Source organism: Scyliorhinus canicula, chromosome 1 (assembly GCF_902713615.1).
Source record: "Scyliorhinus canicula chromosome 1, sScyCan1.1, whole genome shotgun sequence".
Lineage (NCBI taxonomy): Eukaryota > Metazoa > Chordata > Chondrichthyes > Carcharhiniformes > Scyliorhinidae > Scyliorhinus > Scyliorhinus canicula.
In genome coordinates this window covers 233,629,392-233,644,622 of record NC_052146.1, presented here as the reverse complement: position 1 = coordinate 233,644,622, position 15,231 = coordinate 233,629,392, and the positions used below count along the sequence as shown (strand labels likewise).

Genomic DNA, 15,231 nt, shown 5'->3' with positions numbered 1-15,231 from the left:
TTCAATTACCTTCAAATATTCGCATTCTAAGCATTGTCTGGCATCTTTGAATTTGTCTATATGTCTGTTTCTGGAACAAACCTCTTCATTCACCTGAGGAAGGAGCAGTGCTCTGAAAGCTAGTGTTTGAAACAAACATGTTGGACTTTAACCTGGTGTTGTAAGACTTCTTACTGATGAACAATGGCAGCCTTGTGTACCATCTACAACAGGGGTGTCAAACTCAAATACACCGTGGGCCAAAATTAAAAAATCGGGACAAGTCGAGGGCCGGACTGGTTCAATGTTTTTTTGCAAAACTTATTGAAATGAACTTATTGAACCTGGAACTAATAAAGCTTAGGTTATTGCCTATAAAAACAACATTAAATATTAAATAAATAAAAAAATTAGTTGCATTTATTTCTTATTGCTTTATCTGGAGCTTTTCCAGAGTAATTTCTAATGAAAACATTTTTCCACAGGCCAACACTTTGTGATTCACACTATACCTGAATAAACTCGGCATCAGCCATATCATACGCCATAGGCGCTTCAATTGCTGGGGCCAGCTTTAATAGTAATTAGATATTATTAGGGCAGCACGGTGGCCTAGTGGTTAGCACAACCGCCTCACGCCGCTGAGGTCCCAGGTTCAATCCCGGCTCTGGGTCACTGTCCGTGTGGAGTTTGCACGTTCTCCCCGTGTCTGCGTGGGTTTCGCCCCCACAACCCAAAAATGTGCAGAGTAGGTGGATTGGCCACGCTAAATTGCCCCTTAATTGGAAAAAATAATTGGCTAATCTAAATTTTAAAAAAAGTAATTCGATATTATCTCGCGGGCCAAAGATAATTCCACCGCGGGCCTTGAGTTTGACATATATGATCTACAAGATGCACTGCAGTAACTCACTAAAGTTCCTTAGGCAGCACCTTCAAAAGCCTCGTCCACTACCATCCAGAAGGATCAGAGCAGCAGACACCTTGGAACCCCACCACCTGGAGGTTCCCCTCCAAGTCACTCAGCATCCTGACTTGGAAATATATCACCATTCCTGCACTGTTGCTGGGGCAAAATCCTGCAATTCCCTTCCGAACAGCACTGTGGGTGTACCTACACCTCAAGGATGGCAGCGGTTCAAGAAGGGAAGTCACCACCACTTTCTCAAAAAGGGATAGAGAATAAATGCTGGCTTATCCAGCGACGCCTACATTCCAGAAATTAATTTAAAGAAATAGCAAAATGACAAAGTTTGTGCTGGATCATTGGACAGTCCAAGGCAGAGGTTATACAGTAAAGTTACCTTTGCTTTGCTCCAATCACAATCTCAGAACAGTACCTACACCGCACCAGTGAAACCTTTCTCATTATTCCCCAACCACCTCCAGACGTTTAACCCCTGTGGTAGTCACCACTGATGTATATATTAGGTGATTTGTGGTAAGGCCCTGTACTACAGGTATGGGGGTAGTTCCCTGCCTGCTGGCTCCGCCCAGTAGGCGGAGCATAAATATGTGTGCTCCTTGTCCAGCAGCCATTTCACCAGCTGCTGTAGGAGGCCACACATCTTTTTTTAAAAATTATTTTTATTGGAATTTTTACAAAAAATATAAAAATATAACAACAAGTAATAATATGCAACAAACTGCCCCATAACACCCGCAACTCCCCCCAAACCGTAACAACACATGTATCCCATCCCCCCCACCCCAACAAGAGAACTTAACCATAAATAAAAATTAAATAAATCAAATTTAAATAAAATAAACAAACATAGTCATCGTCCCCCCCCCCCCCCCCCCCCCCCCCCACCCAGGTTGCTGCTGCTACTGTCCCAGTACCCTATCGTTGAGCCAGAAAGTCGAGGAAAGGTTGCCACCGCTTAAAGAACCCTTGCACCAATCCTCTCAGGGCGAATTTGACCTTTTCTAGCTTAATAAAACCCGCCATGTCATTGATCCAGGTCTCCACGCTTGGGGGCCTCGCATCCTTCCATTGTAGCAAAATCCTTCGCCGGGCTACTAGGGACGCAAAGGCCAGCACACCGGCCTCTTTTGCCTCCTGCACTCCCGGCTCTACCCCAACCCCAAAGATCGCGAGTCCCCATCCTGGCTTGACACTGGATCCCACCACCCTTGACACCGTCCTCGCCACCCCCTTTCAGAACTCATCCAGTGCCGGGCATGCCCAGAACATATGGGCATGGTTTGCTGGACTCCCCAAGCACCTGACACACCTATCTTCACCCCCAAAGAACCTACTCATCCTCGTCCCAGTCATGTGGGCCCTATGCAGCACCTTGAATTGAATGAGGCTAAGCTGCGCACACGAGGAGGAAGAATTAACCCTCTCCAGGGCATCAGCCCATGTCCCGTCTTCGATCTGTTCCCCCAGTTCCCCCTCCCACTTACTTTTCAGCTCCTCTACTGACGCCTCTTCTACAAACATAAGCTTGTAGATATCGGATATCTTCCCCTCCCCGACCCAGACCCCCGAAAGCACCCTGTCACTCACCCCCCTCGCGGGGAGCGCAGGGAATCCCTCCACCTGCCGTCTAGCAAATGCCTTTACCTGCAGATACCTAAACATGTTTCCCGGGGGGAGCCCAAATTTCTCCTCCAACTCCCCCAGGCTCGCAAACCTCCCGTCGATAAACAGGTCCCTCAGCTGTCTAATGCCCGCTCTGTACCATCCCTGAAATCCCCCATCCATGTTCCCCGGGACGAACCCTTAACGGAGCCTCAATCGAGCCCCCCACTTCTCCCCTATGTCGCCTCCACTGCCCCCAAATCTTGAGGGTAGCCGCCACCACCGGACTCGTGGTATACCTCGTGGGAGGGAGCGGCCACGGCGCCGTTACCAGGGCCCCCAGGCTTGAATCCCCACAGGACGCTCTCTCCATCCGTTTCCATGCTGCCCCCTCCCCCTCCATCACCCACTTGCGCACCATCGACACGTTGGCCGCCCAGTAGTACCCCGAGAGATTGGGCAACGGCAGCCCCCCCCCCCATCTCTACCCCGCTCCAAGAAGACCCTCTTCACCCTCGGGGTGCCATGCGCCCAAACAAATCCCATGATGCTGCTGGTTACCCTTTTAAAAAAGGCCCTAGGGATAAAGATGGGCAAGCACTGGAAGAGGAACAAGAACCTCGGGAGAACCGTCATTTTGACGGATTGCACTCTGCCCGCCAACGACAGCGGCACCATGTCCCACCTTTTAAATTCCTCCTCCATCTGCTCCACTAGTCTGGTGAAGTTAAGCTTATGGAGAGTCCCCCAACTCCTGGCCACCTGCACCCCCAGGTACCTGAAACTCTTCACTGCCCTCCCGAAAGGGAGCCTCCCAATTCCTTCCTCTTGATCTCCCGGGTGCACAACAAATACCTTGCGCTTTCCTAAATTTAGCTTATAGCCCAAAAAGCCCACAAATTCCGCTAACAGTTCCATCACCCCCGGCATTCCCCCCTCTGGGCCCGCCACATATAACAGCAGGTCGTCCGCATACAGCGATACCCGGTGTTCCTCCCCACCCCGCACCAGACCCCTCCATCTCCCTGACTCCCTCAATGCCATAGCCAGCTGTTCAATCGCCAGTGCAGAGAGCAGGGGGGGACAGGGGGCACCCCTGCCTGGTCCCACGATAGAGCCTAAAGTACTCCGATCTCCTTCCATTTGTGACTACACTCGCCATCGGAGCCGCGTAAAGCAGCCTCACCCATTTGATGAATCCATCCCCAAATCCAAACCTCTCCAGCACCTCCCACAGGTACCCCCACTCAACTCTATCAAACACTTTCTCTGCGTCCAGCACCACCACTATCTCCGCCTCCCCCTCCACTGCCGGCATCATGATAACATTGAGCAGTCTCCGCACATTCGTGTTGAGCTGCCGCCCCTTGACAAATCCTGTCTGATCATCGTGAATTACCTCTGGCACACAATCCTCTATCCTGTTAGCCAGGATCTTCGCCAGCAACTTAGCGTCTACGTTAAGGAGCGAGATAGGCCTGTATGATCCACACTGCAAGGGGTTCTTATCCCGCTTTAGGATCAAAGAGATCAGTGCCCGCGACATCGTCGGGGGGCAAAGCCCCCCCTCCCATGCCTCATTGAAGGTTCGCACCAGCAGGGGACCCACCAGGTCCGCATACTTTTTGTAAAATTCCGCCGGGAACCCGTCCGGCCCAGGGGCCTTACCTGACTGCATTTGTCCGATCCCCCTGACTAGCTCCTCCAGCTCTATCGGCGCCCCCAGCCCCTCTACCAGCCTCTCTTGAACCCTTGGGAAACATAGCCTGTTCATGAAGCTCTCCATCCCCTCTCTCCCCCTCGGAGGTTCCGACCGGTACAGTTCCTCGTAAAAGTCCCTAAAGACCCCGTTTACTTCTGTCCCCTTCTGCACTACATTTCCACCCCCATCCTTCACTCCACCAATTTCCCTAGCCGCATCTCGCCTACGGAGCTGATGCGCCAACATCCTGCTCGCCTTCTCTCCATACTCATAAACCGCGCCCTGCGCCCTCCTCCACTGTGTCTCCGCCTTTCTGGTGGTCAACAAGTCAAATTTGGCCTGCAAACTGCGCCGTTCTCCCAGCAACCCTTCCTCCGGTGCCTCCGCATATCTCCTGTCCACATCCAGGAGCTCTCCCACCAGTCTCTCCCTCTCCTTCCTCTCCCTCCTTTCCCTGTGGGCCCGGATGGAGATCGGCTCCCCCCGGATCACTGCTTTCAGAGCCTCCCAGACCATCCCCACCCGGACCTCCCCATATCATTGGTATCCAGATACCCCTCAATGCTTCTCCGAACCCTCTGACACACCTCCTCCTCCGCCAGCATCCCCACATCCAGGCATCAGAGCGGGCACTGGTCCCGCGCCTCTCCCATCTCCAGATCAACCCAGTGCGGGGCATGGTCCGAAATCGCTATGGCCGAGTACTCGGCATCCTGCACCCTCGGAATCAATCCCCTGCTCAGGACAAAAAAGTCTATCTGGGAATAAACCCTATGGACATGAGAGAAAAAGGAATAATCCCGCGCTCTCGGTCTCCCAAACCTTCAGGGATCCACCCCTCCCATCTGGTCCATGTATCCCTTCAGCACTTTGGCCGCCGCCGGTCTCCTGCCCATCCTTGAACTGGACCGGTCCAATGTGGGATCCAGCACTGTGTTAAAATCTCCCCCCATGATCAGGCCCCCTGCCTCCAGGTCCGGGATGCGGCCCAACAATCGCCTCATGAAGCCAGCATCATCCCAATTCGGGGCATATACGTTCACCAGCACCACCTTCACTCCCTGCAGCCTACCCTTCACCATGATATATTTGCCCTCCTTGTCCGATACCACCTCAGCCGCCTCAAACGCCACCCTCTTCCCCACCAGAATCGCCACCCCCCGGTTCTTCGCGTCCAATCCTGAGTGATAAACCTGCCCCACCCACCCCTTCCTCAGATGAACCTGGTCCGCCATCTTCAGGTGGGTCTCCTGGAGCATAGCCATGTCCGCCTTCAACCCCCTCAGATGGGAAAATACCCTGGTTCTCTTAACCGGCCCGTTCAGCCCCCTCACGTTCCAGGTAATCAGCCGGATCAGAGGGCAACCCGCCCCCACTCCCCCGCCGACTAGCCATAGCTTATCAGATGTTCGCCCCAGGCCAGCACACCCCGCCCGACCCGTTCCCCATGGCGATAACGCCTCTCCTCTTCCTCCCCGGCCCCCACAGGCTCCTTCCTAGTCATTCCAGCAGCAACCCGGTATATCTCCCCCCCCCCCCCCCCCCCCCAAGGCTAGGACCCCTCCTAGTCGTGATGCACCCTCCATGGTACTTCCGTGAGTCAGCTGACTTCTGCTGACCCCGGCAGCTCCCGCCAAAACCTATCCCCTCCCGGCATGGGGTCATCCCCCTCTTGCCACACCTCCTTGGCACCGCTTCAGCGCGGGAAAGACCAGTAGAGGCCCCGACCCCACCGCCAGCTCCACCCCCCTGCCCCGCAGCGCGGGAAACCAGAGGAAAGCCCGCGCTTTCACACTGCCACAACCCACCCTTCTGACGCAGTTCCCCAAAATCCAGTTTCACCTCAATCCCCAGCCCCGTACAGAAGAGAACATATATAACACAAACCCCCAACATTCCCCACCTAACCCACAACCATACCCAACTAACAAACCCACCCGTAAACAGAGCAAACAGAAAACCAGCATACATAACACACATGTCGAAGTTAAAAAAGTTGAAACAAAACAGCAACAGCGGAAACAACGACGGCCAAAGTATGTCCCCAGACCCGAGTTCGAGTCCAGCTTCTCTGCCTGTACAAAGACCCACGCCTCCTCCGGGAACTCGAAGTAATGGTGCCGGTCCTTGTATGTAACCCACAGGCGCGCAGGCTGCAACATTCCAAACCTGACCTGCTCGGCATGAAGCACCGCCTTCGTCCGGTTGAACCCGGCCCGCCGCTTAGCCAGCTCCGCACTCCAGTCCTGGTAGATCCTCACTACCAAATTCTCCCATTTACTGCTCCTCTCTTTCTTGGCCCAGCGCAGCACACACTCCCGGTCACTGAATCGATGGAACCGCACCAGCACCGCCCTCGGGGGCTCATTTGCCTTGGGCCTCCTGGCCATCACTCTGTGAGCTCCGTCAAGCTCCAGGGGCAAATGGAAGGACCCCGCTCCCATCAACGAGCTCAGCATCGTGGTCACATACGCCGGGAGATCCGACCCCTCCAGCCCCTCCGCCAGGCCCAGGATCCTCAGATTCTTTCACCTCGTGCGAACGTCCAGCTCCTCCAAGCGGTCCTGCCACTTTTTATGAAGTGCCTCGTGCAACTCCACTTTCCCACGAGGACCACGGCCTCCTCCTCCCTTTCAACGGCTTGCTGCTGCAACTCCCGAATACACACGTCCTGGGCCGCCTGGGTCCCAAGCAGCTTGTTCGTAGTTGCATTCATGGAGTCCAGCAGCTCAGTCTTCAGCTCCGCAAAACAACGCAGGAGAGAGGCCTGCTGCTCCTGCGCCCACTTCCACCAGTCCTCGGGTGTTGCGCCGGCCGCCATTTTGTTTTCCTTCCCCCATTTTTTTTGGGGAGCTGCTGCAGCTTCTTTCTTCGTCCCACTCCGGGTGAGCACCATATAGTGTGGGGCAAGTTCCTCCAGGCACCTTCCCCCACCGGGATGCGTTAAAACAGCGCCATTTGGGGCCCTCGAAATGGCCCAAAAGTCCCTAAATAGCGGGAGCTGCCGAACGTGCGGCTTAGCTCCGCATAGCCGCAACCGGAAGTCGAGGCCACACATCTTAGTGTATTAAAGCCTCAATTGTATCCAACTCTCGTCTTTGTGCAATTGATCGTGCAATTTAATACAATAAAGTTTTCAGAAGATGCAGACCTCCGCATCAAGCCGGATCGCCTGCAGCTGGATCCGCAGTCAGACAACGCCAAAAAGGACTTTCAACATTGGCTAGCCTGTTTCGAAGCGTACATCGGATCTGCGCCAGACCCAATTCCTGAAGCTCAGAAGATTCAGATCCTCTACACGCGGCTGAGCTCCAACGTCTTTCCGCTTATCCAGGACGCACCGAACTACGCAGAAGGCATGGCGGTACTGTAAGAAAACTACGCCTAGCAGTCTAACACTCTCTACGCTAGGCACATCCTCTCCACTCGTCGTCAACTTCCCGGTGAGTTAGTGGAAGATTTGTGGCGTGCCCTGATTCCCCTAGTTAGAGACTGTAACTGCCAGGCTGTCACGGCCACGGAACACTCGAACTTGCTCATGAGAGACGCTTTTGTCACAGGGATAGGGTCCAATTACATCCGACAGCGCCTATTAGAAGGGGCCACACTCAACCTAGCAGAGACTAAAAAGCTAGCGTTCTCGCTTATGGTCGCTTCGTGTGACATCCAGGCCTACGCCTCCGGCCGCTCGGCCCACCTCTCCTGCGCATCGTGGACTCCGCAGATGGCTGCCCCATTGTGGACCTCACCAGTGACCCCCCTCAGCCAACCCCACGCCTGTGCCGCGCGGCAGCTAACCAACCCTGGGGGACCCAAATGTTACTTCTGTGGGCAGCCTAAACACTCCCGACAGTGTTGCCCGGCCCAGAGCACCCTTTGTAAGGCCTGCAGCAAAAAGAGACACTTTGCTGCGGTGTTCCAGGCCCGCGCAGTCGCCGCTATCTTTCCTCACGTGCGACCAGTGGGCGCCACATCTTCCCCTCCTCGGACCACATGCGATCAGTGGGCGCCGCCATCTTCCCTTCCTCAGACCACGTTTGGCCTGTGGGCGCCGCCATCTTGTTCTCCCCAGGATCATCGGGCGCCGCCATCTTGTCTTCCTCACGACACGTGCAGCTCATGGGCGCCACCATCATACCAGGACCCATGCCCCCCAGGCAACTCATCGCCTGCCACCATCGACGACCAGCCATGTCTCGCCTCGGTCACGATTTACCAGTCTCGCCCACACAACCTGTCAGCTGCTTCCACCAATGTGAAGATCGATGGGCAAGAGATCTCCTGTCTGCTGGACTCGGGGAGCACCCAGAGCTTCATTCATCCCGATACGATAAGACGTTGCTCCCTCGCAGTACACCCCGCCAACCAGAGAATATCCTTGACCTCTGGGTCCCACTCCATGGCGATCCGGGGGTACTGCATAGCCACCCTCACCGTCCAGGGCGTGGAGTTCATCAGGTCCGAAGTCCAGTGACTGTTTCGGGAAGGCATTACTGAGGCCAGCAACAGCCCCTGGAGCGCCCAAGTGGTAGTGGTGAAAACTGGGGACAAACACAGGATGGTCGTGGACTACAGCCAGACCATCAACAGGTACATGCAGCTCGGCGCGTACCCCCTCCCACACACATCTGATATGGTCAATCAGATTGCACAGTACTAGGTCTTCTCAACTGTGGACCTGAAATCCACCTACCACCAACTCCCCATCCGTAAGGCAGACCGCCCATACACTGCCTTCAAAGCAGATGGCCGCCTTTACCACTTCCTCAGGGTTCCCTTTGGCGTCACCAACGGGGTCTCGGTTTTCAAATGGGAAAGGGACCAAATGGTTGACCGGTACGGACTGCGGGGCACCTTCCCGTACTTGGATAACGTCACCATCTGCGGCCACAATCAGCAGGACCATGACTCCAACGTTGCCAAATTTCTCCACACCGCCACTCTCCTCAACCTAACTTATAACAAGGAGAAGTGCGTTTCAGCACGAACCGCTTAGCCATCCTCGGCTATGTGGTCCAGAACGGAGTTCTGGGGCCCGATCCCAACCGCATGCGCCCCCTCATGGAACTCCCCCACTGCCCCAAGGCCCTCAAACAATGCCTGGGGTTCTTTTCTTATTACGCCAAGTGGGTCCCAAACTATGCGGATAAGGCCCGTCCACTCATTCAATCCACTCTGTTTCCCCTGATGGCCGAGGCTCACCTGGCCTTCAATCGTATCAAGGCCGACATTGCCAAGGCCACGATGTACGTGGTCGATGAGACGCTCCCCTTCCAAGTCGAGAGGAACGCATTAGACTTGGCAGTCCCTGGTGATTGCCCTGACTTCCTCAATGGAGTAGGGCAGATTGCGGGCCTTGATGAAGTGGTACAAACGTGTGACTCCCGGGTGACAAAGATTGTCGTGCAGAGTTTGGAGTCGGTCCACTTGTGCGCTGGCACATGTACCTCGGGATAGGGCATCGGGGGGCTCGTTGAGCTTACCGGGGCAATACAAAATCTCGTAGTTGTAGGTGGAGAGCTCGATCCTCCACCTCAAGGCTTTATCGTTTTTGATCTCGCACCGCTGTGTGTTGTTAAACATGAAGGCTACCGACCGTTGGTCAGTGATGAGTCAGTCTGTCGAAAAAGATGCCCAAGCCATCGTTGAAGCTGTGCGGCATTGGAGGCATTACCTGGCCGGCAGGAGATTCACTCTCCTCACTGACCAACGGTTGGTAGCCTTCATGTTTAACAACACACAGCGGGGCAAGATCAAAAATGATAAAGTCTTGAGGTGGAAGATCGAGCTCTCCACCTACAACTACAAGATTCTGTATCGCCCCAGTAAGCTGAATGAGTCCCCCCGATTCCCTATCCCGAGGTACATGTGCCAGCGCACAGGCGGACCGACTCCAGACTCTGCACGACAATCTTTGCCACCCGGGAGTCACACGTTTGTACCACTTCTTCAAGGCCCGCAATCTGCCCTACTCCGTTGAGGAAGTCAGGGCAATCACCAGGGACTGCCAGGTCTGTGCGGAGTGCAAACCGCACTTCTACCAGCCAGACCGTGCGTGCCTGGTGAAGGCCTCCTGCCCCTTTGAAACGTGGACCTCAAAGGGCCCTTCCCCTCCACCGACCGTAACACAATTACTTCCTCAGTGTGGTCAATGAGTACCCCTTTAACCCCAGACAAAGCAAGTTCATAGCAACCAGTTTTATATTTCTACACCTTCCAGCAGCCGACCTCCTTTCAAGGGGGAAGCACTCCGAGCCAATCGCACTTTGCTGGCTTCACCCACATCCACTTTTGTTTTAAGGTAAATTCTCTGCGGGCACCAAGAGAAATGGGCTGAGTCAGTTCAAGGAAGTTCCACTTTCACACGAGCTCACTCAGAGAGCCCACAGGGTGTCACATTTCCCGGGTCCACGTCAGTCTGCTTTCTTCTCACAAAACAGAAGCTACTGCCCCGATCATGACCAGAGACCGGGGGCCCAAACTTTAAACAGCAGCTTATCTCCGCCTAATGGCTGGAGCATTTTGACTCGATCTGTCCCCGGGCTGCGGTTCGGCCACTCGTTGCTTCCAGCGCGCGCGAGATTCAGCTGAGCGGAGAGCTGGGGTGGACGGCACAGCGGCGGGTGCTCAGACCCGGGAGTGTGGCCTGGCCCGGCCCAGCTCTCAGTGACTTGCTGGCAATCTGCAGACCTGCCCACCGTCCAGCCCTTTGTAATGTACATGTTTACTTCATTAATCTTCTCCAAAATGTCAACTCCAGCTTTCCAAAACATTTGCTTTTTAATAGCCAACTATGGTGTTGAACGGTAACGTGACTGCGGGCAATTATTTGCTGAATTATAATTCGGAGAAGAGATTGGAAGTGAAATCAGGAAATGCTGAGAATTACAGATCAGACTGTGGCGAGCGGAACAGGGTTGATTGTGGGGGGGGCGGATTGGTGACTGGAGAATGTGTAGTACTTGTCCGAAAGTTTAAACTTCCGGTGGCTGACTTTACCCTTGGCCAGGATTGCTCCCCTATTCCATACGGCCTGAATCATGCACACTTGGGCTGCTTGCCCAGTACTTACACTTGTTTTTACACAGATTTACTTGGAGCTTGTCCCAGCAAGTGTGAGGCCAGTTGTGGAGTGCAGCACAGGGCAAACCAGCTGGGAGTGTCCCAGCACCTGATGGGATTTTAAAAATCTGGTGATTTAAGAGTGAGTTGTAAAACTACATCAAAGTGTAGATTCATTAAGGGAAAAAAAACCTTGGTTTAACAGACCAGAATGGTGGGATTGTCATTCACTCAAGATTTCAGTTTGTAAATTATGAAGATGCAGTCCAGATAAGTGATTGACATTCTGTGTTGAATCACTTGAGTTTGCTCTTAAGATCCAATTGTAAAATCTCCCAATAGCCAGTGCAATCGGCCAACCGTATCAATTAAAACAGGAAATATTGGAAGTACTCAGCAGGTCAGGAAGCACCTGTGAAAAAATATACAAGAGTTAATGTTCCAGGATGATGATGGCCAAAAGTAAAGCAAAGGCATGGTATTCATTTTCACACTAAATGCTGACGACACCGAGCACTAACTCACCACCACCACCTCTCTCATCACCTTCACTGTTGCTAAATTATCGGACTTCTTAGTTTACTGGATCAGCAGATAATTCTTCTAAATTCCGTCCCTCTCCCTGGCTACATTTTGAGATGAAACCAGCCTGTTTGTAACTTTGTTGTCACATTTGATCTTGAGATTAGCTTCCAGCCTCATATTAATGGCATCTCTAAGGCCGCCTTTTAACACCTCTGTAACATCGCTCGTCTTCGCCCCGTCTCAACTCATCTGCCACTGAAGCCCCCGTCCATGCCTTTGCTACCTCTAGACTTGACTATTCCAGTGCACTCTTGCCTGGTCTCCCACATTCTCCCTTCTGTAAGCTTAGGTTAGTCAAAACTCTGCGGCCCATGTCTTAACCCACAGCAAGTACGGTTCCCCTATCACCCCCATGCTCGCTGACCAACAGCGGCTCCCGCTCAAGCATGGCCTTGATTTAAAAATTCTGATCCTTGTTTTCAAACGCCTTCATGACCCTTTTCCTACCTACGTCTGTAATGTCCTCCAACCCCACAATCCTCCGAGATATCTATGTTCTTGCTTTGTGTGTATTCCCAAAGGCTATAGAAAAAAGTAATTGTAGAACGAGAAATGTCATCATCGATCGGAAATGTTCGGTTGAATCTTCTGCCAATCTCCTTGACAGATTTGGTGGTGGGCGGTCATTTAAGCAGGTAGTAGTTAATAATTCCCCCACCCTCAACCTCCCCTTCAGGAGCAGTGCTCCGAAAGCTAGTGATTTGAAACAAACCTGTTGGACTTTAACCTGGTGTTGTAAGACTTCTTACTGTGCTCTTATTATATTGGGCTAGGTTTTACAGTGAATGGCAAAGTACTGATGGCAGTTTACTGTGGCGCAGTGGTTAGCACTGCTGCCTCACAACACTGAGGTCCCGGGTTCGATCCCAGCCCTGGGTCACTGTCTGTGTGGAGCTTGCATGGGTCTTACCCACACAACACAAAGATTTGCAGGGTAGGTGAATTGGCCAGGCTAAATTGCCCCTTAATTGGAAAAGAAAAGAATTGGGTACTTTAAATTTTAAAACAAATGATGGCAGTTTAAATCCGGTGCGAATAAGGGGATTTCCAGGCGTCCAACAGTGGTGATGTCAGCAAATAGGATAAACAGCCAATTGCATCAAAATATTCTCTCTCACGGCAAAGCAGGAAGTTAAAAACATTGAATTGTTTCATTTTTAATATAAATTTCATATCATGAAATAAATCATTATGATTGGACTAAGATAGAAGATAATAGAAAGATGAACAAACTTTAAGAAGGTATTATTTAAAAAATGTGGGTTCATATTATAATGGAGAAATTTGACACAAATATAAAACCAGATTTTCAGGGTCTGTGAAAATATTTAGCAGTAATTATGAAGTTAACACATTTTTAAAAACCTAGTTACGGGCGGTATGTCACGCAGTGGTTAGCACTGGGACTGCAGCGCTGAGGACCCCGGTTCGAATGCAGGCCCTGGGTCATTGTCCATGTGGAGTTTGCACATTCTACCCATGCTTGCGTGGGTTTCACCCCCACAACCCAAAGATGTGCAGGGTTGGTGGACTGGCCATGCTAAATTGCCGCTTAATTGGAAAAAAATTAATTGGGCACTCCAAATTTATAAAAAAAAGGGATTGGGATCATTATAAATTTGAGATGACCACTATTACCAGTCGATCATGATCAATTGACTCTGCACTGGAAAAGGAAGGAGAAAGGTTAAATGGAAAGAGAACCAAGAATGTGGAAAGAAAGTAAACTGCTGTACATTTTAAGCTTTCAAAGGGAGAAGTAAAGCCCTCCACCCTCTTGTTTCTTGTTAGGTATGATGCCACCCAAAGGCAGCACACGAAGGAAACTTCCTGATCCTCTCCCTGAGGGCTTGGTTCTGACGGACTCTGAGAAGAAGCACTGGAAACTTGGGAAAATTATTGGTAAAGGTGGATTTGGGCTGATACATTTGGGTAAGGAAGCACACTGAATCATTTCATACTGATTTCTTTGTAGAAAAAGTCTGAACTTTTATAGGTGATTTATTTAAAGCAAATGTTCATTATTAATATACAGAACCGTAGAACCATTGAATTCCTAAGTGCAGAAGGATGTTATTTGGCCCATCAAGTTCTACACCAACCCTCTGGAAGAGCAGTCTATCTAGGCCCACTCTCCCACCCTATCCCTGTAATCTCATAACCCCACCTAACCTGCAAATCCTTGGACACAAACATCAAAAAAATGCTCTCGTTTGGGCGGCAAGGTAGCATAGTGGTTAGCACTGTTGCTTCACAGCGCCAGGGTCCCAGGTTCGATTCCTGGCTTGGGTCAGTGTCTGTGCAGAGTCTGCATGTTCTCCCTGTATCTGCGTGGGTTTCCTCCGGGTGCTCCGGTTTTCTCCCACAAGTCCCGAAGGATGTGCTTGTTAGATGAATTGGACATTCTGAATTCTCCCTTAGTGTACCCGAACTGGCGCTGGAGTGTGGCGACTGGGGGATTTTCACAGTAACTTTGTTGCAGTGTTAATGTAAGCCTACTTGTAACAATAATAAAAATTATTATTATTAAGTTAGCATGGCCAAACCAACTAACCTGCACATCTTTGAAATGTGGGAGTAAACCGGAGCACCTGGAGGAAATCCACGCAGACATGGGGAGAAAGTGCAAACTCCACACAGACAGTTACCAAAGGCCGGAATTGAACCCGGGTCCCTGGTGCTGTGTCCCTTATCTAATTGTTGCTTTGTACCAAAAAGCCAATTGATGGGGAAGAACCAAGTGAAAGGGGTTTGGAACTTGTTATTGCAGATTATCATTAAAAAAACTCAATAGAATATTTCAGTGATTCTATGGTTTTTGATTTTATTTAGTTTTACATCAATTAAGTTGCCAAGATATTTTGATTTTGATGTCTTGAAAACAATAGAAGCAAGAGAGGGACCGAAAGACCTACTTCTGTTTAGTATGTTCATATGTTAGGTTGAAGGCTAATGTCATTCTGCAGAGCGCAAGATGAATTTTTTGGCTTTCTGACATTGCATTTACTAGTCAATAGCTATGTGTGAGGTATATCCTGTATTAATTTCAATATTAGTTCATTAAGTCATCTGTACAATCCATATGGCCAACACCATCACTTTGGCAATCAGAAACTGTCCACAAGTCTAAATATAGTGAATAAATTCAGCCCAGAATAATTTACAATATCATGCATCAGACCAAAAAATGTAGAGTAAAATGTATTTACTCATAATCAATAACTGAAATATTGTCCACACATGTTTGCACGAGTATAGTGAAATCCATCGGAGTTAAAGGGTGAGCCATGTTATGTAATAGTCACCTTGTGAAATGAAGTCATCACAGTATTCTGGACAGTTACACTGTCATTTTCTAACTGAAGAATTCCAA

At 51.1% G+C, this 15,231-nt stretch overlaps 1 protein-coding gene across 7 annotated transcripts in view; it reads left to right on the top strand.

Annotated features, from left to right (window-relative positions):
- LOC119972493 (serine/threonine-protein kinase VRK1-like) overlaps positions 1 to 15,231 on the top strand; it is a 292,251-nt gene that overhangs the window by 143,365 nt on the left and 133,655 nt on the right. The window contains exons 1-2 of one of the 7 annotated variants that reach the window (XM_038809308.1): positions 10,460 to 10,512; positions 13,650 to 13,790. In XM_038809308.1, the coding sequence (XP_038665236.1) occupies positions 13,652 to 13,790 (139 nt within the window). In that variant the 5' untranslated portion in view covers positions 10,460 to 10,512; positions 13,650 to 13,651. Of the gene's footprint in view, positions 1 to 10,459; positions 10,513 to 10,603; positions 10,928 to 10,950; positions 11,018 to 12,374; positions 12,494 to 13,649; positions 13,791 to 15,231 lie in introns of those variants that run through there. The other 6 variants (XM_038809299.1, XM_038809289.1, XM_038809278.1 and 3 more) reach the window with 6 other exon arrangements.